The sequence below is a fragment of the Poecile atricapillus genome, chromosome Z (assembly GCF_030490865.1).
Source record: "Poecile atricapillus isolate bPoeAtr1 chromosome Z, bPoeAtr1.hap1, whole genome shotgun sequence".
Classification (NCBI taxonomy): Eukaryota; Metazoa; Chordata; class Aves; order Passeriformes; family Paridae; genus Poecile; species Poecile atricapillus.
Genome location: NC_081289.1, coordinates 57868274 through 57894399, shown reverse-complemented (window position 1 = coordinate 57894399; position 26126 = coordinate 57868274). Strand labels below are relative to the sequence as shown.

At 38.9% G+C, this 26126-nt stretch overlaps 1 protein-coding gene across 7 annotated transcripts in view; it reads right to left on the bottom strand.

The window, feature by feature from the left end:
- LOC131593113 (bromodomain-containing protein 1-like) overlaps positions 1 to 15515 on the bottom strand; it is a 56787-nt gene extending 41272 nt beyond the window's left edge. For 4 of the 7 annotated variants that reach the window (XM_058865334.1, XM_058865337.1, XM_058865336.1 and 1 more), the window contains exons 1-2: positions 15167 to 15452; positions 9707 to 11087 (exon numbers count right to left, since the gene is read on the bottom strand). In XM_058865334.1, the coding sequence (XP_058721317.1) occupies positions 9707 to 11073 (1367 nt within the window). In that variant the 5' untranslated portion in view covers positions 11074 to 11087; positions 15167 to 15452. Of the gene's footprint in view, positions 1 to 9706; positions 11088 to 13182; positions 13271 to 15166 lie in introns of those variants that run through there. The other 3 variants (XM_058865335.1, XM_058865333.1, XM_058865339.1) reach the window with 3 other exon arrangements.
- Between the last annotated feature and the right edge of the window lie 10611 nt (positions 15516 to 26126).

Below are 26126 nucleotides of genomic sequence, written 5' to 3'. Positions count from 1 at the left end.
CATTCTTGAAAAATTCTAGCTTAATTTAAAGCTTAGAAGGTCTGCAGATGGACTTCAGACTGTCTTGTACATCTTTTGCTGGAAGACAAACACAGGCTTCACAAAGATTTACTCAATGCAGAAGAGATGCGACCCTACTAAACTTCAAACAACATAATTACAATTAATTATAGAATGCATTCAAAATCAAGTAACTGCTTTCATACATCTCTTGGAAACAGTAAAACCTACTGAATTGAATAAAAAAAAAACCATAGCCAAATACACAACTATTTGGAAAGATCAGAGAATCAAAACATGAAGAAAGGTGCCTTGGCTTCATGCCCATCAGATGTGGCAAGACTAAGCAAACATCTTTAACAACAATTTTAAGTACATTTGCCAATTCACATAATGAACCATACTATTAATATATAATTATAATAGTAGAGTGTTAAAAGAAGCTTAAGAAAGATGTTCACAGAAGACACTCTCCAACTTTCAAAATATAAAATATAAATAAACAGAAGGTAATTTGAGTGCAGAGACTACTTAACAAGGGGTTAAAAACTACTCATCTCTGCCTTCCCCTCTAAATTAAACCAAGTATTTAATTTAAACACCACATATGGGTAGCAGCCATATACTCGTCAAAATAGAACTCTGAAACTCTTCATGTGGCAGATATCTACAGAGCCTCTACACTATGAACTTAGTGCTAGGAGGATGTTACATCTGCTGTTAGACTAACAACCCACTACCTGTATCACAGCTCCTGAACCACCCTTTTGCTTCATCTGATACTTCCAGGTGGACTTTAACAGACCCAAGTACTTTAAATTTTGATGGGCAATACAACCATTCTGGGGAAATGAGACAATGTTGCCGTAGAACCCTGCAAGTTGTATAGCCTGGGTACTGATTTTGAAAAAGGAATTTTCCACACATTCCACTTCCCTTTTTTTATCCAATAAAGATGTAACAAAAAAAAAAAAAAAAAAAAAAAAGGAGGAATAAAAGAAAGGCATGTATTTGGTCTAGGTAAGGGAGAGCTGTTTAAAGACTTCATCCAAGATCTGACTTGGACATGACAGGACTAATTGCTACACTACACTGATAAAACCCCAGTGCAGAGGGGCAAGGCTTAGAGAATTTAGGGCACCTCCCAGAACTACAGAAAACACCTCAGCAAAGGCATTTTTTGCTAAGATATCTGTCCACACTAGAACTTCTTCCAGTATAAGCGCATTAAAAAAGAACAGCTTTCTGAATTATCTTCTACAAATAAAAGTCAAGCATAGTCAAGCAAGTCATTTGCATTTCTACAAAGGCAAGTCAAGCATACCAACTACTGGGAGAAAAACCCATAGTTTTCCCTCAACTTACCAGTTATTTAAAATAAAGTACACTGATAGAGGAATCTGAAAATTCTTAAAAAGGTGACTGTGTTCCAATGATATTCAGTGACTGCTGTTATCTAACTGGTCTCATAAAAGAAGCATTAGGTTTCAATCTGATGACCACTGCAGTCTTTTGATGTTTTAGCACTGGCAGTCACACGGATTCTTGTTTTTGTGTTTTTAGAGCTACATGCCAAAACTACACAGATGACAAAAACATTTTTCAGAATGGTTTTAACTGTGCCACAGCCAAACGAGTGAGCCAGAACTACCTCCTTTCCCCAGCCCCAGCCCTGTAGAACACTGAGGTGCACTGGAAACAGGGATATCAATACAATTTCCTGCTTGTCTTTAAACAAGCAGAGATCCCTTTTGAACCGAACCTTTGAAATAACACCTATAGCCTCCTCACATGGAGACATCTGATGGATAATCTACCCTGTAAAGGATGATACACTTAATGCACTGGTCAATGCATTCAGAGAGCTGTGTGTGTCACTCAGTCCTTGTTTCCTCACCTTTAAGACAAATGCATAGAATAAGTTTTGTCAATGTAAGACATGTGCTTTTAACATAGCAAACCTCACAGCTGCCTCCTTTGACTCATGACTTCCTTCCTTTCCCATTTTCAGTTACATATCACCGTGGACACTATGGCAACTGGTTATAGGGAATAGTGTATCAATCATTACCTAACTACTGCACAAACCCACTTTTTAACTGCATAGGTATTATTTTAGTTTTCAAATACCTCAAGATTCTTAAGTTTTTGAAATATAAACTGGAGAGAACATTATCTTGAGCAAGTATGTGATTTGACATTACTACAGCAATTCAAGCATAAACAACTTAGTATGAAAATCTGTATTAATCAAACACCCAAAGGAAGATCAAATACCCATTAGAACTAAGCAATTTTTGAACATGAACGAACCCTAGTATTTTAATTACTGTATTTATCCCGAGCCTCCGGTTTTATCAGTTATTTTGCATTTTCCTTCATCCAGCATAGCACTACTAAAGGTACACGTAACACAAGAAAATTGTATTATACTCTGTAAAATTTCATTCAGTACCACTAACATACCAGTTTCTCTCGACCTATGCTGACATCCATTAACAATCAACTTATGTTCCACTTTACAGAGCAAATAAAATACCCTTATTTTCCCACACAAAGAGTGGAGATGCATTTTAAAACCTGTCAGAACAAAATGAAATAAAAGAAATTGAACAAGTTGCAACAAAGTAAACTGAGTTTGCAGAACACTTAAAAATTTTCAAGCCTTGTTCAGCAAAGTACCACAAAATATAATGAGACTTCTAGGAAGCAGGAAAGACGCAAGACTTCCCTACAGATTATTACAGTAATTCCCATGACACTCACTGGAAGACAATTATGCTTAAAACTAGAATAAAAAGCTATGGAAGTATTTATTTGGGGAACTGGAATTAATTCTGGAATCTTAGCAACTATTCTTCCTACCTCCATATCTAGAAACTTCAGTTTTTGAAGATCATAATGCCCACCTGGACAGATGAAACTCTCTCTACTCTTATAGAAAACCTCTGGCAGCAGCTGCTTATCCAAGTGTTTGCAAAACTTGTCTTTCAATACAGTGAAGAAACTTTTAAACAGTGAAGAAACAACTTATCCTATTCCTCAATAAAAGATAAAACTTACTGTATGACTTAAAAATAAAAAACTCTCAAACTGTTCTGACCAACTTGAAAGACAACACAGGTAAGTGAATAACTATGTAAAAATCAGAATCCATCTGTATGTCTTTATTTCCTTTTGAAAAAGAGTAACATTCCTTTAATAACAAACAGAAGTCAGCTACATGCCTAACAGTACATATCAAATCCTGGAAGACTGAAAACTATTTAATTTAAACCTCTGCAACTTAAGTGTGCAGAATCCCCATGCAAAAATACACACTTTCTTAATTAGAACTACTTTGCAGTTTTTATTCTTTGTTGTCTGTTGTGTTTATAAGTATAGCTACTGAATTTGCCTCTCCTAGGTTGAAAGTCAAACAGTATATACTTAATCTATTGATACATCTTCTAAGCCTGAAAGTCTCTCCAGGTTCCTATTCTTTATTCAACATTTACCGGTATTTAAATAGTATTTGATTTTAAATGCACATGTAGAAAGCACTTTGTCTTGGTTACATGACTGTGAACCCCCTATTTTTCTATTTGAGCAAGCAGCTTGTAAAATTTTCTTGGACAGGAAAAGTAGAATAGTGAACTGAAGAGGTAAGAAAACATTGTTATTTCAATTAATTCTTTGTTATTTTCTTCCTGTTCTAACAACTAGAGTTTGTGACATTCCGAAACTCTGGAATGGAAGGGAAAAACCCCAAAACAGTAAGTAAAATAAAAAAACAAAACCAAACCCACATCAAACAATGAAAAACCTCCACCCTGTCACACTGGAAAAATCTCTTCTTGGAAAAATCATATGCACATTACTTCTGCCAATTCCTGTACATATATAGTGACCACATATGTAAATATATTACTATACAAATATAATGATCACACGATTTTGAAATCTAATATCAAAAGGCTAAATTCACATCAGATGTATTAATCAAAAATCACATTTTGATCTGCAATAAGAAGAAAGCTTAGTATTTATCTTATTTTTTTGTGCACTCTGTAACTTGATCATTGAATAAAAAAGCCTGCCAGGAGACAGCTCTTTAGACAATGCATTCTTTAGATGTTTTGCTATGGCACAAATCACAACATCCTCTATTTGCCGCCAAAAAAAAAAATTAATGGAAATTCACATAACTGGTGAAATTCAGAAGTTCTGACGAACAAAATCACATAAATCTTAGTCTTTGTAAGTGCATTATCACATATATAACCATTGTGGACCAAACACCTTAGAAAGCACCTAGAATATTAATTATATGCCTTACAGAACTTACATATTAATTTGTTTTGAGCTTTTTGGCCTTGTATACATAAAATAAACAGTAGAAAAAAAACCCCTACTTTTCCAATTTACTAAGTAAGTTACACTGCTTTGAACACATTAATTAATCCTTATTTAATAATTCAACCAGTGTCAAGATGAACTAGCTTCAAATTATGCTCTAAAGTTACCTTCACTTTTTTTTAAAATACTGCTGAGGGAAAGCTAGTAGTACCACAGTAGCTCTTCTTTTAATTTAGGGAAAATTATTTTTTTTTTTTTTAAGCAAAGAGATCAGGATGACACCAGCAGTAGTTTCTACACATAGCAGAAAGGTTTCAAAGTCAATATGACAAGAAAAGAAACATCAGCAGTTGATGACTTCTGCCGTTCCCTTCACTTAGGTGATTCTATGCTCCAAGTATAAGGTACAGTCACAAGGCACACCTACATCATGCTCCCCTGGAATTAAAATAAGCATTTTCACATGATTCTGTGAATTATACATACATGTATGTATATTCAAGGAGATAGAGCTGACAGACATTGGTCTAAATTTATTCAGCTTCCAAGTTCTTTGTAATGTTGGCCCCAGCAGTATTTTTCAATAGCTTTTTTATGCTGAATTTTAAGCTAAATTTCTTGTTCTTTTCTCCTACCTTGAAGACTTTCTGAATGTATTAAAAAAAAAACCCTTGAGTATCCTAAAAAATGTTTTAAAAAATCCCCAAAAGAAATCCACATACTACATATATATGAATAAGCTACATATATATGAATAAGAAGTATTATCTGTGAATGCTGACTTAACAGTGTCTCAAAGGCTTTGTTAATGTTCCTTTCCCCTTATACTGCATTTCAACACTTCCTGTTTATTTATTATTTATTTTTTTGGTCCATACAGCCTTTCAGAGACTATCAGGACTTCTGTGTTAAGGTAACAAGATTACATTTAATTACTTGGTAAGAAAGTTCAGGATAGTTCAACTGGCTAAATTATAAACCAAAAGAAAATGCAGGTTCTGCCTTGAGACACAGTAACAGAAATCCAGCTTATTACCAGGCACAGTACTTCTCCTAACAAAACCAAATATCAACATAGAGAAATCAGTTAATGTGGGACACATAAATGCTGATCCATCAGAAGAGCTGAAAATGTTTTTCTAAGAGTCTCAGCAATTTTTGCTCTCAGTTGTCAGCTACTACTTACCTACTTTCATATCAATCTTAGAATTCTCTTTTAATATTAATGATGCAACACACCTCATGCAACAACATACAGTGTTCCTACATCTAATAAAAGGGGGGCTTTTTTACTTATTCTTTGCTCTCTATACAAGTATCGCATTTCAAATGTTTTCTTAATTTCAGACACAACAACCATGTCATGTTTGCAGAAACAGAAATTTAAAGATGAAAGCAAATATTTATGCTTGTAATGTCAGCTTCCAGTTAATAGAGCAGTACTTGCATGAATGGCATTTTAATAAAGCAGATTACAGTGTATCTCAGTGTATACTTTTAAAATACTGAATATTAAATATTTTATATCACATGCTATATCCCTCTAAGTATATAGGTACAATTCACAGCATTTTTAAATAGCATGAATATTGACACTGGCTAACAAGCAAACATTTTTAAATGCCTCTTTTGACACACAAGATCAAGAGACTACACAAAAACAATGCTATTTGCACTAAAGAATCAAGTGCTCAAAAATAATAGAAAGCGTGTCATTTTTCCAGCTAACATTGTAACACATCTGCTTCAGGTACTCACCTGGTTGCTGAATAAGGCAATAGTTACAAAGTACAAGGATTAGCAGCAGCAGATTAAAACAAACCCAAAAAACACAAGAAATTGAGCACAGAGAGTGCAAGATAACAAACAGAGAGAAGCAGCTAGATTTAGATCGTCAAACCAGCCCTAAAAGTTAGGATTTCCTAACTTGAAAATTCTGGACCTGCAGTCTAAACAAAATCTAATACTTTTTTTTTTTTTTTTTGGGGGGGGGGGTTGGGGGTGGGGAATCGCTCTACTAAGCAAAATTCAACCACTACACATCCCTAGTGGCAATACTACTTCAAGAAAAAAAATGCCATTTTCTCCACCCAAACTAGCTGGTGGCAGTGGGAGGGTACTTCTGGAATACCATTTGCCAAGAGGAGCAGGTACTGTCTGTCCCTCCCAAACAGGGACAGTTTAGAGTACTTTCCCACTCTTCTCCCCACATGGCACAGCTGCTCTTACACTTCACAGAAACACAACTTTTAGATGATGCTCATTTCTACCTTTAAACAATCAATAAAACAAAAACAAACAAAACCCCCAAAAATGTGCAAATAAAAAAAAAGCTGATGACAACAAACAGTAGAGTGTAAGCAACCACATTCAAGAGTGTTGTATTTCAATAAAAATTGAATGGAATTTCCTAGTAAAGAAATAACACATCTCTGCAGGCAGGTCTGACATACATCCTCCAAGCATAAGAACTCCCTGGTAGTCCCATACATTGTTACAAGTGCTAAGCAAGTTACAAGTCAGCATTGACAGCACTGAAAACTGAAACCACCTTAAGGCTCTAAGATGAACTACTGCACCTTTGGAAGTAAATACTTAGGTACAGACTTTCCGAAATACCTAGGCAACAGGACAGATATAGGACCAGCATTAAAAATAAATTACAAAAATAAGAGGCAGGGGAGGTAAGCATTTACCTCCTATCATCAATGGATTAGTGGTTAGCAACTTGTGATCTGCACCCCTAAATCAGTAGTTCACAGATGAAACTCAGCCCTAAATCAGTAGCTCACAGTCTGAGAAGTCATATAATTAGATTACAAATGACCTAGAGAAAGGACACTACCCATATAATTTAACAGCAAAAAGCTCAGTGTATGACATCTGTGTAAGGAATTCTAGTTATTCAAGGCAGTAGCAGAGAAACTTGACCATAAGGTAAGCTGATCCAGAAATTCATAAGCTACAAAAAGTTGTGCAGAAATTATGAAGTATGCTTTCCACTCTCAGTCTTTTTTAAATATCCTGAACATTAAGACAACTATTTTGGAAAAGAAAATTATTAAAAACTGTGTTACTAAAATGCTCAGTTGTTCATATACTGTCACCATGCAGAGAAGGATACAAATCCTTCTCCTTAAACTGAACTCAAACATTAGGAAAGACGACTTTCCTTAAGCTTCGCTGGATGTACTCAGGGGCTGCATCCAGCGTGTACTTTTTCTCCTCACTATGATCTTCATATCTGTACACTCGTCCAACTACCTACTCTGAAGAGCCAGCGATATGCTAAGGAGATGAATAGTCTAGGTATTAAGAAAGCCATCCTAATCAAGCATCTCCATGTGTGCCTCAGTTTCCGGAGATGTTGGAAACACACTGAAATCAAATTATTCGGGTAAAAAAAGCACTGGTTAGTGTTTAAACACTGAGTGTATATATTTATTCTCTAGTAACTTAAATAGCTTAACTGTTCTTCCTCAAAACCTCTGAAAAATTATGCTTCAGCTTGAAGGGAAAAAAAGAGTATTAAAAAACAGATTAGGGAAAAAGAATAATTAAAATGAAGACCACTGTGAAATTATCCAAATAATTTTTTAATACTTTACAGGTATGTACTTAATTCCTACAGAAACACAAGAGTGCTTCCTAAACAGAAAAAAAATGAAGAACAGCCAAAGAAAACCAGACAACTTTGGTTCTAAAACTAGAGATCTGGGTCTGCAGTGTAATCACTTTTAGTATGTTCATTTCTGTTTCATTTTTAATTCAGGGACCGATTTTCTAGGACTGAACATGTTCACGTTACAAAGACTACTTAAGCAAGCGCCTCCCTCAACCAAAGACAAGCAATCTATAATAAAGCTCAACTTTAAAATACCTTTAAACTTACACATTTTTCACACTTATGACATATAGTATAGGAACGGTAGTTGTTTCTAGAAATATGAAGAGAAGCATAAATAGAAGAAAGCTGAATTTCTCTGCAGTCTTGAAAAGAAATTTAATCATTAACATGAAGAAAAGAATATGTCTCTGCACTTTTGCTCCTGTCATCTAATGACTATTTAAAAAAAAAAAAATCTGATGATAGCATCATTTCAGTGCCTGTTTTTTTTTAAAGTTGCCAATGAAATGATCTGCCAGAGGCACAATTGAGAACATACTTTCTAATCCTCAATTCTTAGTTCATGTTCTTTCTTATATTGTCTTAAAAAAAGCTAAACAAAAACACACTATTAGGTCCTAATTAAGACAAAGCCAAATTATTTTACACTGACTTCCCTCTTCCATGGACAGTAGTTCCTGTTTAAATAGCAGTATTAGTTGTCAACAGTCAACTAAAGCTTCTCTGCAGTGCATTATTAAACAGAAATACCATTTTACCAAGCCAGTCCTATCAGAGAACAGAGCAATAAATCTGATTGGTGTTTGTGAACACCGTATGGAAGCTGAAGGCTGTTTGTTAAAGTCAGTCAAGTAGCTTCTTACATTAACAAAAGTTATTACAGAAAAGAACTGCAGTCTCTAAACATGTATTTATTTAGATTAATTTAACCAGCTTTAATTGCTTACTACCTGAGACTTGTGAGTCAGCTACTTAAAAAGGTATTGTATTATTTTAAAAGCCCTCACTTCTGTGTACTCAGAGTCTGGTCACAGTACAGGAAATGAGCCTCCACATGAACTGGTGCCTGTTTGAGAAACTTTCCAAACTATTGCTCTTAAATTAATTCAACAGGTAAACACATATATTGGTGTTGGAAACATACAAACATAAATTTTGGGAACGCCTCCGGAGTAGTTATTCTGCCACACAAGGAAAACACTTCCTTGAAGGTTGTTTGCAAAACGTCCACAGATTTTACACTACAAGTAATTTACGTGAGATGAACAAGATTCAAAACTTACATACACAATTATAATTTTCATTTTGGACCTCTTAAAATCAGAAAAAGAAGCTCAGAAATCCAAAATTACAAATAAAGTTAACTTTGAGCTTGGCTTTTTTTCTTTAATATGAAGATCAACTGCATCTACTATTCCAAATTCAGTGGTTAATTCTTAGAAGTACAGTGAATGACAAATGAACATACAACATAACTTAGTCTGACAAAAAAAACCCAAACCAAATGTTCTGAGGACAAGATAGATCACTTAATCATTTAACAATTTCTCTGAGGAAGTTACTGTATTTTTAATGCAACTCCACAGAAGCGCAATGTACATAATTAACAGTAATTATCTGAAAAAGACCTTTAAAGAAAGCATGTAAAAAACATACAAAATCTTAAAGGTGGACTCTAAAAGCACTGGTTTAAAATTAGACAGATAATAAAGGTTTCTCACATTTTGATGGTTTGCTTACCTCTGGGGGGGGATATAAGGAGCAGATACTGTTGGCATAACTGTACAGGGTTCAACCACTGCTTTCTTGGTTTTTTTTGTCTTTTTTCTGATTTTTGATGTAGACCTAGCAGTTCTGACTGATCCCTCCTTTCTACACACACCGTTTTTGATTTCAGCTTCTCCATAAATATTTAGCGGTCTCCGTGTGCAACCTGGTGGAGTATGTACATCGCAATAGGCAGTCTTTTTCACAGAGAAAGTTGTTCCACTGCCAGTCAGTTCTTTCACAGGTTCCATTTTCATATATAGACCAGCCTTTTGAGCACACGTCACATGGAATGCAGTATAGCAGTTTGCTTTGTGGCACTGGATGCAGGCACCAACACCTTTCTGTTTACAGAGGTAGCATGTTAACTTCCATCTGGCTGGGGGAATGTTCCTGACACCATCAATTGGCTCAATAAAAACTGTATTGGCAAATCCAACTTCTGGAATCCACAGAGCACACACCACATGTCCCCAACGATCATCATCTGTCTTTTTAAAGGCACCTCCCTTGTTTGGGCACAGCACACAGTCTACAGGCCGAGAGCGGGACTGCAAACAGTGTCTGCAGAGCCACTGGCCCTCAGGTATATATGGCACCCCATAGCATTCCTGATGTACTGCTAAATTACACATATCACAAAACAGGATCACATTGCTGTTCTGACATTCACCATCCATGCATATACAACACACTGCATCTTCATCAATTAAAGACTGATGATCACCCTGTTTTTGGTTCTCACAGTAAGACTCTTTTTCAAACCTATCCATAAGGAATTCAAACATATTTTGTGAAACAACTGACACTCCATCACTTTTCCGCTTATCATTTATCAATTCTAACCACGCATAATCTTCTTCATCCATGTCATACTCAACTTCGTTATCAAGTTCTTCTGCTGACTTCTCAACGAATTTGTAATAAACTGGAGGTCTCCGAGGAGCTGAAGGGGGACTGTATTCAACAATCCGTACTTTTGGTTCTGGAAGAGGAGTTGTTGTAGCAGGTATACCATGTGAACTCGGAAGAGCTTCATTTTTCTTTTTCACTTTGTTATTTTTATGGCGTTTGCTTCTTAGACAAACCGGTGGTCTTTCACTATTTTCTTTATTGCTGTTGCATTCACTCATTTCCTGGGCAGTAAGATCATCTTCTAATATAATTTCTAAAGGATCAAAGATACTGATCCTATGCAGGCGACCTTCAATTTCTATTTCAACCATCCTTTGAGCTTGAGCATATGTCAAGGTTTCTCGTGTTGGGGAGTGCTTAATACTGCATGGGGAAGAAGAATGCCTTGCTGCCGATACTCGATGGCATCTTCCTTTTCTCCTCATTTGGTAATGTTTACCTAAAATTAGAGCAACAGTTAATACTATGAACCCAAATCAATCATATTAAAATAGTAGTTTTACTGTAGTAAGGAGAAAAACCTTCAGTTTTACAGCCCTCTACGCATATATTTAACTAAAAGTAAACAAAACCTGAAGTCTGTCACTCTGACTCAATAGGAATGCTCAATTTCGTACAAGTTTAACCTAAAGATCAATAGATCTTCTAAATAACATCTTCCCTGAGTAAACACAGTTGTACAAAATCCTTGCTAGAAACCCTCCAGAAGCACTGTTGGAAAGACCACTGCATGAGAATAAAAACATTTCAGAAGTGTCACAGATTAAAAAAATGCATTTGTTACCTTGTAAGAAAACCTTTAATACAATTCTTCTTAACACCTTAGGGTGCCTGCAGTTTGAAAATTTTTGTCCTCTAGACCTCTTTTCAAAAGAACTATGCAATTGTGAAAGAAAAACAAGTTTTCTCTGAATATTTTCCAGTGCAATTTCGACCACTCATGTTATCAACTCAATTACTATAGCTATATTTAAAAGCTCAAAAAGCACACTTCCACATTTGGCAAGTGGGCAGTTTGACAGCCCTATACTTTTTTTACCTTCCTCAATCCTTAGTGAGCCCATTATTTTCACAACATGACAAGAACTCACAGTGCCCAATATGATGCAGTATGAACTGCAACTAGTAAATATTCCACCTGTAAAGTAGATTTGACTTAGGGCCAAAACATGCTCCCTTCTTTTAAGTATGCATGTACACACACCCTTCTCCCTCAACAGATTCTTCAGGACTTGTTCTCAAATCATCTGCTAATAGATAAAAATCTCCCTGTTTATAAACCGAGTCCCAAGCTCTTTAAAACAATTTTTAAGTTTACAACCTACTGCAAAAACATCACATACCATACAAAAAGATAGCTTTCTCCCCTCCACTCCAAAGCCCCATGACTAGGATGAGCACACATTTTGGTCGCAAAATTTTAAGTTAAAAGCTTCCATACATCCTCATGCCTTTTGACATCTTCGCACTAGGTGGGGTTTTTCTCCTATAAAGGCTGAATATATTACAAACCTGACCAACACTGTCAAGTTTAAAATTCTATTCCACACCTTCCTTCTTCCCAATAAATCATTAATAAATAGCATCATTCAGCCTCAGCTACAAAAAAAACTCCCTTGATCTTTAATCACTGCCTGAAGTTTTGTTAGGGCCTCACCAGTTCAACTCTGCATTCTGAGTCAGGGCTGCTCACTATAACACAACTAGCGTTAGCATGTATTGCCAAAACAGCAGACAAATAGAGAAATCAAAACACAACTACTGTGAAAAACCAGTGTATCTATTTTGGGAAGAAAACAGCAAGCACTGAACTACATGAACTACTCCATGCTGCTTGCCTTTTGCTTAAATCCATGATGCCGATTTCTAAAGGCCTCAAAGTATTGAAGGAACTCCTTTTACAGGAAGACTAGATCACTTAGCCAACTAACCCTAGACTAGTTCCCAAAAGGCTCTGTCTGCTCTCACAAACAGACTCTGCTTTTGTAACCTAAGATAGTTTTACTATTCATGCAAGAATTGTGCTTCTCATAGATCTAACTTTTACACAACTAATTCTTAACCCTTATTACTAGTTCCTATACCATATAGCCAGACAACAATCAGTGTTTAATCATGACAGATCTCTGATCTGCCTTTTAGAAACAACAGAAGAATATAAAAGGTTCCACCTCTTCAAACGACTTTGGAAGAAATATTTAATAATTAAATTCTGTAAAGCACAGGATTTGATCACACTTAACTGCAGTAAACAGTTTCAACAACTAATACTGCCGAAGAAGGTACAATGACTAAAACCAAAAACATACCAGTAATTTAACCAAAACTAAAAGTTAGTTCCCAGTTTCAGTATAGATTTTGCAATTCAGAGACCGAAAGATAATACAATGGCCTTGATTTCTGCTATTGTGAACCAGTAATGATGGATTCTTCAGCTAAAACACACTGATGTGTCACTGTACAGCAACTTAGTACAGATCAGAATGGACTCAGTTTACTCACCAACCAAGAAACACAGTTTACAGCATGTTTACCTCATATAATTGCCTTTCAATTCTGTCTAGATGTAAAAGTCTGTTTTGGTATTTTTAATGCCCCTTCCTACATTTTAGCTGGTTGTGTATCTGTTCATTGTGGCTCCTGAGGATAGAGATCGTTTTGGAAAAAAATACAGAGGGAGAGATGAGAGGTGACCTCCAGAAATCAAAAACGTGTAACTTGTCCACACTACCTTAGCCCAATACCAGAGTAGAACACATTAATGTTTCCAAGCTCTCCACCCCACTGTGTTCCCAAAATTCTTGAGCATGGCTTCAGGCAGGCATTAAAAGTAAGAAGAAAATACTCAAAAGTACAAGATCTTTGATCTTGCTTAAAGATTGAGGACAGCTGTTGCAAAAGTCAAATTAACTGTATGAACCAGACTGATGAAAAAAATGACTGAGCTAACATCTAAGTATACTGTAATACTCAACAGTAAATACAGCTGACTTAGGAAGGAAGCTGCAGTCTCAAAACACAGAATGGATAGCCTACAAATATAATGCAATGCACACAGAATCGAAACTGGTAGTACTCAGGATGAATTTCATACAAATTTAGTGTGAATAACTTAAATGCCCCAGAGGCTAAAGCAGTGTTTTGTTTCTCCAAAATTCTTCTGTTTGCAAATGTTCTAGAAATACTCTGAACACCAGAGTTCTGCATAGCAAATTCATGACTTACAACTGGTTTGCTTTTCCAAGGTAATTATCAGCTAGCATATCTCCCTCCCACCCCCCCCCACTCCCCTTCCCAGTATTGTGTAAATCGACAGGAATGAGGACCAAGATTTGGAGAGTAAACTAAGCCAAGTTTCCATCCAATGCTCACAAAGATATTGCACTACCTACACACAAAATTACGTTAATGCACTTCTGTTAGCACTACCCTACCCTTAAAGACTGCAGAATATAAACCAGGAAAGTTATCCACATCTCCTAGAATTGCATCAGCTACTTGGGAAGGAAATCACCAGCAAACGTTTTTCCTCACTGTAACAGAAATACACAGTATGAGGCCAAAAAAACCCAAAAACAAACAAAACAAAACAAAAAAAACCCAACCAAGCTATTTATCAAGGTGTAGGATGGCTAAAACCAACACGAAAAGAACAGTACCACATACTTTCAAATTACAATCTCTGCCCTAGTTATCTTCCTCCTCTTCAAATGAACTTTGGTCCCTGGATCCCCTGCTCAATGGACTGGCGAATTCCATTCTCAATGGCACTTTCATGCAAACCATTAAAAAAAAAAAAGTCACAGGAATGCTCTTCAATCCTAGACAATGAGGGACGGTAAGCAAACCGTGCTCACACGGGGCGGACACCACCCGCCGCTTCAGCCGCGCAGTAGGAGCGATTCCCCGGGGCACGGCCCAGAGCGGGGCCTCGCGGAGCCCAGCGAACGTGCGCGGGCACGGCCGAGACACGCGAGACCACCAGAGCCGCTCTCTCCCGGCCCAGAGGAAAAGGGCCGCCGACGCCAGAATCCGCAGCCATCCCGGAATCCTGCCTCCCGCGCGCGGCTGCCCACGCCCCCGGGCCCGCCTTCGCCGGTGCCGCGCCAACACTTCCTGCCCACGCCCAGGGAGCCTCCAACGCGCTCCCTCCCCTCCCGCCGATGGTTCCTGCCCGGCGCGGCGCTCCCCCCTCCCGGCCCCCGGCAGGATGGTTCCTGCCCGGGCCCATCATCTCCAGCCCTTCCCAACAGTCACTCCCTCCCCGCCGCGAAAATACTCGGCCCACAAATATGGCGGCTGACAAAACAGCTCCAGCGGCGCCCTCCCTCCCTCCCCCAGACCGCCGCGCTCGCCTCGCCGCCCGCCCGCCGCTGCCCCCCCCACGCAGGCTGCCGTGCCCAGTCCGCCCTGCTCTTTCCCCCACGCCGTTCTCCCGTCCCGCTGAGGCGAGACACGCAGGTTCCCGGCCCCGCAGCCCCCGCCCGCTGGCCCCGCCGCCCACCCGGCCGTACTCACGTTGTGGGAGCCGCCGAGGAGCGGCTGACAGACCTCCCGCTCCGCCGCTGCGGCCGACGCTCGGCCGGGTTAATGGCGGAGGTCCCGCCGGTGCTGCCGCCTGGCCCCCCGTCCGGCAGCCGCGGGCGGGCGAGCGGGCGCTACGAGGGCCGCGCTGCCCGCGACGGTCACCCGGCGCTGGGTGCGGGGCTGCTGCTGCCGCCGGGCGCGGCGCATTCGTGAGGCGCGGCGCGCGTCGCCGTCCGGCTGCGGGCTCGGCGCTCGGCTCCCGGGGCTGAGCGGCTCCCCTCCCCCCGCGGCACAAACAATGCGGCTTCACCACAGCGCTGCGCCGACGGGGGGGAGGAGGAGAGGCGGGCGGGGAGGGAGGGAGCGAGCGAGCGAGGGAAGGGACGTGAGGGCGCCAGGCACCGCCCAGCCCCGGCGCTGCCGCCGCCACGGGGCGGGGCCTGCGCGCCGCCGCTCCCCGCGCCCGGGGCCGGCACCGGCCGCGCTCGGGGCGGGAACCCGCTGGCCCCGCGAGCACCGCGCTCCCGCCCGGACCGGCCGGGCCCGAGCACGAACCCGCCGCGCGTCCCTGGTAGAACGTTCGAACGGCCCAGCGCGGGGGCAAGGGAACGGACGGAGGCGGGACGCGGCTCGTTACAAAACCGAGGCTCAAAAGTTGAAGCGAGTGGTATTTATTATCTCTTTCGGGGGGAAGTCCAAGCTCAAGATTCCTTACGTAGGAAATACGCTTGAAAGTCAGCTCTTTCGTGGTCTCTGGGTCAAGCTGCTGCTAGTAGATTAATAGATAATAGACTTACATTTTGACAGAGAAAAAGAAGGTTATTTCTGGCTCCTCCTGCGAAGGACACTCTTTGTTAGGTATTATTTTTAGACAGCCATTACAGTCATATTCGAGAACTGGAGGATTTTACTGCAATACATTTCTGCAAGGCAGCTGCACCCACATCCTTAAAAAACGTTTAGCTGGGCAAGCCTAACACAAACACTTGCCTATGCCAATCATAAAGAACAAGTCCTGCATATAATAAAAAACAACTGATTGAGAGTAGGTATGATTCTCTTTACTCATCAGTATTTAGCATCCACTCAACTAAATTGCTGCAAAACAGCTTACCAATTCATTTTTATGTTTTCTCTATCCGTAAGATGTTTCCTTGCCTCAAAAACCAGTTGGTCCTACAATAAATATATGACTAGGGAATAAGAAATAGATACACGTGTTATTACTTGTAGAAAATTAATTAAGGTCCAGAGAGTTTATGCAATTAGGCTATGGAAATCTTGTAGAATAGGAAAAGTACTTTCCAAATTCTTTTTTCCTTATCAGGGACCATTTAGTGCACTGATCGCAGAACAAAACACTTTTTAACACATATTAAAGCAGATAACACTTGTGCAGTTTGCTCACTGTAGGAATAGATCCTTAGCCTCAGACAAAGTACCTTCAGCTTCCAATATAAGAGTATGAGCTATGGAGGCCATCTGGTCACTTGCTGTGAGGAGCTACTCTACAGTTAAATTTTTTTAGTGATCCTGCCATCAGTCTCAGAAGTCTTAAAACATGCTGATATAAGTTAGTGTTGCACTGGAATTCAACCTGTGATAGAAAGGTACTAAAGAGGGAACATCATACCATATCATGTACATTACTGTGCACAGTAAAAAAAATAATGTAAATAATGTTGTCAAAAACATAGTATTATTATATGGAAATATGTTGGTTTCTCTTTTAAGGGATAATTCACACGTGTATCTGCTGTGCAGCTGTACAAACATATTTTAAGTGGAGACAAATTTTCCACACAAACCTCAATGGTGTCCACATTCTAATGTGTCTGACAAACAGCAAGTCTGGCATTTTTCCAGTTTGTTTTTTCTGCCAGGTGGACTACAGCATTCCATATATATTCCATATATAGTCCCTGGATATCCCTTTGATAACGTGGTATTCCTTATTGGTATTTGCACCATTTGACTACTTTTCAGTAATTTAAACTCATGCTTCTAGATTCTCCCAATTATTCTCAGTAAGAAGGTGGTATGTAGAGTTTTCACTCTGGACCATCCAGGCTAGGACACAGAACTCATGTCATTCCTTCATATGATATTTCAGATCAATGACACAAAGATCAGGACACACTCAACAAAAAGCTCTGTATTGGGAGTCTTAGACTTCAAAATAATTTCTCATTGACCTTATGACAGGCTACCAGAGCAGGATGCTCAACCTCCCCATTTTAAGTAATACATTAGCCCATGTATTTCAAAACAGAACAGTATGTAGTATTGTCTAGGGTATATGACCAGTCCTCAGCACATGTCCCTATAACCTCAAAGATCTGTTACCTTTGTCTTTTCCACATCACAAGTGAGGCATGGTTCAATTTCAAGCCAAAAATAAGAAGCCCTCTGATCCACAGTTTGATGGCAACAGACCCCTCACCACCTTTTTTCACACCAGTTCAACATGTGCAAGGGGCTTCAGTCCCAGTCCTCCAGAATCCTCAGACCCCTACCTGGCAGCATCAAAATGCTAACCAAGTTGCCGGTGTTGACTCACTCTGCATGAAAAACTTCACAGAAGGATCTTCTGCCTACTAGTTTTCACCTCCACTAGCTGTCAAATTCTCCATAGAATCACTTCAAGAAAGATCACGTAAAGAAAGACAATCACTATTTATCTGCCTTGGACTCCTCTTCCATTTTCTCCTAGAATCAAACTTCATGAGACACATTTCTATGTTTCTAAAGTGTATCACCTTTGTTTTACATTCTAAAAGTCAACTCAAGACTTACTGTAGCACTAAATACTGGCAGGGGTACTGACCTACTTTGGATGCAATTTTTTATCCCTCTCCTGGCCTGGACAGCTGGGTGAAGGGACTAGAAAGAATTGGACTGACACCACACCTTCCTTAGAACCTGCTGTCTTGGGTTGCAATGCAAGATGTAACCAAATGTATTCTATTACCATCTGTTAAAACCAGGTGGGGCAGTGTTCTTTATCTTTTCCATGACCCATCCCTCATAACTCCAGGGGGATCTTCTGTTAATGGCCCATTGAGTCTCACTGCATGACTGATAAATTTACATCATTCCATTCTGAGATGCTCCACCCAGGGGAGAAGCCAAGCATTCCTACCTGGATATAATCTGAAACTTGGAACACCACAGGCAGCCTTTCTCCACTGGATTCCCAGAGGAAAACAGGACCCAGCTACACCACCACTGGACCTTCAGGGGAAAACTACACCTTCTACAGGACCCCTGCTTCAACAGGACCACATCTGTCACTCCAGGAAGACTGCAGCCACCATTTAATCGGACTGCTACCAACAACCTGAGCAACAGGGAGTCAGATTGTATTCTGACTCTGTCAGGGTTTTTTTTTGTACTACTGCATTTTTATTTTAATTTTACTAGTAAAGAACTGTTATTCCTACTCCTGTATCTTTGCCTGAGACCCCCTTGATTTCAAGATTATACTAATTCAGAAGGGGGAAGAGGGGGAAATTTTTCCATTTCAAGGGAGGTTCCTGCCTTCCTTAGCAGACACCTGTTTTTTCAAACCAAGACACCTGCAAGAATCTACATTTTGAGAAAGGTTTTGGACTGCCATAACATACAAGTGTGGGTCTTCTTCCTCTCATGACAACAAATTTGCCTAACCTTGCATGAGATACTTCTGTGTGATGCCTCAAGGTAATGTATCACCAGTAGTTGTCAAGTTTGGCTTCTCCATTATACAATTTACACCTTCACACTCATCTATGAGATACAACATCACCATGGTCCTGTTATCCTATATGGGAATGCTTTTAGATCTCACTTACTTCATCAGTCATCGTATGTGGCACTGGTAGAATACTCATGGGCATGACTTTTTAAGTTCAAAAAAGAAAGGTTGGTCCCAAACCTCACAAAAGCAAGAAGAGCATTCACTGTGGAAAAGATGCTGTAACCTTACCAACAGACATATTACAGCAATGTGTGGACAAAATTTCAGCTATTTTCAGTCTGTGGGGTGGTGGTGCAGGATCACTCATCTTCTGGGTGATCTTTGCAAATTTTTGTATTTACAGAAAAATACATGTACCACTGATCCATCTCCTAGTTATCATTGATACCTTGTCAGAAAGATTAGTATGTCACACTTGACTGAGTGGGATATATAGTCTAAAGTCCTAGATGACCATCTCAGAATGAAGATCAAAATTTTGGCTTCAAATATATAAGAGAAGTGTTGGTCCATTTTACTCCTACTTGTTTACTGAATATATTCCTTTTTCTCTAGTTAGGAAGAATTGTCTGGATTTTCCTTCTCACTCCTCTGATCTGGCAGTTTTATCTGTATTATGACAAAAGGGGAAATAAAAATGAAATTATATTGGTGTACATAATGTTCATCAACTGCTATGGAATCAAGGATTTTTTATTTCTTACAGACTCCGTAACTCCTACTTCCTGCATTGTACCACCTTTCTCATTCTCACTGCCAAAGTGATTCTTTGTTTATAAATTGATAAGACCCTTTAGTCTGACCCTTCTGAACAGTTCATGTTGATCCAAACGAACAGTCTTCACCAAAACACAAGTTTAAAAACAGACCAGGAGCTGTGTCAGTGCCTTTTATGGTACTGATGAAGGTCTAGACACCTTTTATCGTAAGAGTTCCACCAGAAGTCATGCTTGATCAGGGTGCTTGCTAAGAAATACCTCCGTGAGCTGCATCTGATAAGCAGTCCTATGCAATGTTATCTGTAGATAAGCTTGAAGATCATTTGACAGAGTGGTCTTCAAGTAGTAAAGCTGCTATGCAAAGGTCCTTATCCCATTTCCATTTAAACATTTGTTGGAACTACTGCTTGGGGTCACCTACTGCAAGAAGACATATGTATCCTGTCACTTGCTGACTGAAAGATATACCAAGCTCTTCACTGACATACACAATTGACAGGGTGTAAAGCCTGTTTTACTTATCCACTACTTTCAATCCTTTAACATCATGTACCTTTAGGATTTTGCAGTTTTAAGATGGTCCCTACAATATGTGCTCATAACTGTTGCAAGGTAAAAGGTGAGGATTGAGCTCACTCCTCTGGACACTACAAAGATGCAAAACCAAACTTTATGATTAGGATATACATGAAAACATATCTAAACTATGTTGCAATAATACAAAACAAAAACACACACCCAAATTACAACATGCTGCAGCACAAGCACAGAGCTGCCCATGTACTGATCTGTAGGTCTGTCAAACAGCAAAAGTACCATCTGCTATTTTAGAGACTAATTTATCAAGAACAAACCCTTGGAACAGAGTTATTGGCACTCATGTATAATGATATTGCTATTTCCAAAGGAGTAGATAGAGCCATAAGAGAATAATATTCCCCTTCTCTTCCACCATTGTCTCTTTGGTATTAATTATTCAATTCCTAGTGTTTACAGTTTGGCACCTTTATTATGTTCTGTACAGTAACTCCCCCTACAAAGGTCTTTGTGGGATGCTATTCCTGCCACAGAATAACTGCCATCAGAACAAGCCCTTCATAAACAAGTCACCAGTTTTCTGTTCAGCTCCTAGAGTGCCTCCCTGCATGATAAGATGAAAATGATTTCCAGCACAAGAGAACAGCAGTAAAGTAAATCCAGGATTTGGAAGTGCCCCTTCAGCACCCCCAGTTATTAGCCATCATTAGTTTAGCTTACAAAAGCAGCTATATGTTTAGAATTTGAGTGTCTGTCAATTCACACAGCATAACTAACTGAGCCAAGTTATGGGTAAAGACAGAATGTCAGTGGTAATGGGTAGGAATCAAAAACCAAAACAGTAATTGCCATGCAAAAAGTTCTAAACATATCATACTTGCACAGCAAGGAATTACAAAACAGCGTGGCTAAACAATCTACATTGAGTTTTGACCTCTTTTATTGCAAGACACACTGAAGAAACCTCAATAGCAGATATGACAGAATTTATAGAAAGTTAACACAACTGAACAGTTTTGTAAAATGCTGCCATAGCAAAGGGAAAACAAAGTGTACTTCATACCTATATTGGATACACAATGATTTTTGAAAAATCCAATTTCTTTTAGTATGTGTGATTGTTCTCCTGATCAGGTTCAGATTTCAGAAGATACCTGAGTTTCTGATAAATTAAGTAATTTCTTAAGACAGCATAACCAGTGTAAATAACATTATGCAAATACATTGTTACCATCTCCCTTTCCTACTTCCTGATCCTTTCCTCTACACTGGAAATGATTCTCTACACAGCACTCATCCAAGCAAAGACAAGTTGCTCACTACCTTCATAAAGTTTAATCATACAAAAAGTACCTTTTATTTTTTGAAACCCTTAGTGACTTCCCTATTCTCAGTTCCTCTGGTCTTAGTTTAAAAACTTGCAAATATAGTATGAGGTATAAGCTCTGAGGGAAGTTCTTTTCCTAGTTAGCTCACTCACAAACATGTATCTCTAAGAAACAATCTCCAATATTTACAGTGAGTTAATACTTCAGCCTTAGTATAATTAAATTAAAATTCAATTAGCAATGAGACCCAAATTCAGTCTTAATTACTTTACTATCTCTTCCTCATTCATTCTAGAGGACAAACCTGGTCTGCAGATGATTAAGATGGTTTGCAATGAGGAAGTTTGGCTGTTAGAATCCCATGTCATTTGTCTTAGAAGAAATCAAAAAATAGATGGGCTCATTCAGAATTAAAACCTTGCCTCTTCGTTTATCTGGGGAAGGACTACACAAAGGTAACATCAAGATCTGGGAAGGAAAAATGAAGTGAAAAGTAAGTCAGAAGTAAGACTCAACACAGGACATCCACAAAAAAGCCTGAACCACCAAGAGGAACCAACATGGCCTGTAGCTTCCTCTGTTCAGAGAAACCAAACTTGTGCATACCATTTAACAAGTAGTAATGAGCCCTACACAACTTTCTTTGTCCCAGACTTGCTACTGCCTCAGCCAAGGCCTGATGTTGCCTTATAAAGAGAACTTCCAAGCTCATGTATATATAAATCAGTTCTGATTTATACTGATGGTTTCACAACATAGACAAAATCTCCACAGGCCAAGTAAAAATGCTAGAATAGGAACTTCAAACTGACCACTCCTGAAAGACATACTCCAGCACCATGTTTATTCTATGTAAAGGGCAAGTATGAGTAAATCCTGACAACATGCTATTATACGCTCAACTCCAAGTCAAAAATCAGTGACATACACCTCTGATGTGCTACAGAATAAGGATGATAGAGATGAAACAGTTGTGTTTGTAACAAATGATTTAATTAATATAAATGCACAAGGGCACCATGGTTTTGACAGTGAATCCTAACTGCCCATTCCTTATTTCCTGAGCACCCACCTTGACACCTTGGATCTGATGATCCAAGTCCACACTAAAATAAATGCGTACATATGCTAAATAAAAGTACTTTCCCATGTTACAAGTTCTTAGAAATCATAGCCCTGTGTTAGAAACTAAATAGATACTAAGTTGGACATCCAAATTTAGTACTTTTGACCTCTATTTTAGTTTTTTGATCATTAAGTTGATGTTGCCTAAATAGGTTCCTGGAAGAGGCTGGAGTCTTTACAAGGAAGAAATGAGATAATTTACCTCAGTGCACACAAAAATCTGCAATGCTTTGTGCTTTATTTAAGAACTGTTATCTCTTGATGTAGTTTTAATCTTCATGACTTCATACAAAAAATGCATCAGTGATGCAGAAGTTACTAGAGGTGAAGCCAAAGGTTTGAGTGAAAATAATCTTAACAGAGAAGGTTTGCAAATAAATATTAACTGCTCAGTTTTGCTAAAACAATGTAATGGAATCAATATAACTAACTACACTGTTATTATCAACGTTTACTGTTTCCAAATGTATACAAAGGCAGAAAGACAGAACAGAAATTTATCTCTGCAGTATCAACATTATGTTTACTACCAAGAAAGAAATGGAAGGAAGGAAGCAATAAAATTAGATTAAGATGAATAGTCCAGTGATGGAGAAACCCTGAGACCACAAAACACTAAACTCTGTCTGCAGTACTAAACATCTTTATTGGGCTAATAACATAATATTGAAATAGATGCATTTAAGGCATATTTTAAGTTCTGCCACAGTAGGATAGGATATAAGAATCTAATTTTATTTCCAACTGGTCTTAGGCTCTTGTTATAGCCTCCCTGAAAGCCTTCCAAATTCAAGGTACACTCCACTACTGAGAATGACAGAGAGATGGTTACTTACATCACCTAAGCTTGTCATACCTATTTTCCAGAGAACCTGAAAAATTTATTTGGAAGCACAGTCTCCTAGCTTTCTGCTATTCTACAAAACATAATGGGGAGCCAGATACTTGCAGTTTGCTCCACAGACTGGAGTGAGAAATGACTTTTTTATATTAATTTAAATACCATATCACTTTTAATTCATGCCAGGTTCAATTAACCATGCAAATAAAGACATTTATTCACAATATCTGAAACACATAACAAGATTATAAATGCATAAATAGAGAAAAATCAAAGAAAAAAATTACTCTTCTGAAAATAACAGAAGTTTTGGGTTATTCCAGTCAGGATGCCTTGCAGATTTTCCTAATTATCTGTCTTCCTAAATTAATATGTTCTTTCACTTACTTAGACTTTCACACCTCAGACTGCAACCTTCATGGAAAATCACACCAGTGATTATAAATCCCCACACCAGTGCTGCTACATTCACCACAAGCCGGCAGTCTGGAGCCTTCTCTAGGAATCGTAGTTACTTACTCTTTCTTTTGACTGTCACCAGATCACCACCTCAGTGTTTTATTCATCACATTACTTGGTTGTTTGTGAGAAGACATTCTGGATCCAGCTTTGCTCAGATTTTTAAGACCCAATTTTTACAAAAATATTATTTTTGTAAAACAAGAGCAGAGAAATTCCAGTTACTTCAATCAATCTGTGATACACACCTGTAGATTCTATACAGAATCACTGATTGGTTCTCAAGACATCTAAAAGATAATTTAGAGAAACAATTAACTTTCATTAATATTAACTTTCATAACCCTCAAGCTAATTCTCAGAATAAGATGTATGAAAAAAATTAAGAGGTACAGAGAAATGATTACAGAAAGAACAACATACAGTGCAAAAGTGCAAAATTAATTTCCAATTTTTTTTAATTTAGTGTAAAATTTTCAACTATGAATTGTGGAACTCTCTAAAATCACAGTTGTTAAAAAAGGCAATTAACAAAGCCCCGTACTCTGATATTCAGTCTTTCCATACTGTGATAAGCACAACCGTGTCATTCCAACTGTTGAAATTTTATAGTTCTCTAAAAGATGCTTAATGAGGTGACATATTTTGATACTAATAATAACAGTTGTTGCTATCATCACCTCCGTAATTTCCCATCAGCAGAGTGGTGATTGAGACTTCTTACCTAAGCTCTCACACTTCTATTACTGTGTCTAGTTGGAAGAGCTAGTGAAGATCAAACTTTATTTTTAAGCAGTTCTATTCATATAACTGCACTTTGTAACAGTGGAAACCAAGCAACTACAAGTAACTTCACCTGAAATCACTCCAGCCTCAGATGCTTGGCCTCAGTCACCTACAGTAACTAATATATATATACACTATATATATAATATTGTCTGTATATACATATATATACACACAATGATACACTGGAACTCTACCAATAACAATAAACTGTAAATTAAAAAGTAATAAGGAAAAACGGACTGTCTGCACACAGCGTAACAACTATTTTTTTGGGAGTTTGAGTAGTGTATGATTAAAAAACCCAAAAAAACCAAAAACAAACAAACAAACAACAACAACAACAAAAAAACTTGACCTGAGATTTCCAAAGGAAGTATTAACCACAACAGATCATTTACTGTATGTTGACTGGCAGAATCCATTTAGAAAATCACACACGTACTTAAGTACAAACATATACCTAAAACAACAGAATGTTGAAGAACTCTACTATTTCAAATCAAAAAGATATCAACTGTTCTCTTCATGTATTGCCTATAACCAACCAAAACACTCTTTAATAAATCTGTTGAAATTGAAAATAAAAAAACCCAGAAAATTAAGTGATGAAAATAACTCAGATCAAAAAGCAAGGACTTGCTTAAGCACTGTCTCTCTGAACACTGTCTTAATCTAAAATTTAGCATTGTTTCCAAACCAGTACTGTTTACAGTACTCCTAAGATTTTTCTCCTGTTTTCACTCCCAAAGATAACCAGAGTTATGACGACCAACACTTAAAGCAACGAAAGTGAAATCTATGACTGCCACTGGGAATTTGACAACAAATGTCACAATCACAGCAGATTATATCTCTCTCAGCTCTCCGGAGAAATGAAAGGACCCAACAACAAACCACCCTTCTTCACCCTCACCCCACCTGAAAAGCCTGGATCACTCGGCCCATTGGTAACCTTAACAAATGTTTCTCAATCGGAGAAGACAATCACCGGCCTAGAACAGAACACTAGAACTGGAGGAGCTTTATCCAGAACATGACCTTAAGCATATAGCTGGCCACCGTTTCCCTGAACCGGCGCAGTGCATCGCCTTCAGCCCTGAACATCCTCCCCTGGGATGCCTGCTCAGGTGAGACTCGAGCGCCACGTCAAGGGCCCCTCCCGAGGCAGACTCAGGACATCACAACAGCGCCCAGAACCAAACCCGCTATGCGCTAGACCACGCATACCCATCAAGGTGGGTTTAACTGCGGATACGAACAATGGAGGCTATCCTGACAGGGCGAGGGCTGCGCTCGGAACAGCGTGTCCGTGCCCGCTCCAGCCGGCCTAGGAAACCCTCTCCGCGGCCGGCCCATGGGGAACGCGAGGCGCCCGTCCGCAGCCTCCCGAGGAAGGCGCAGCCGGCCGCGGCGG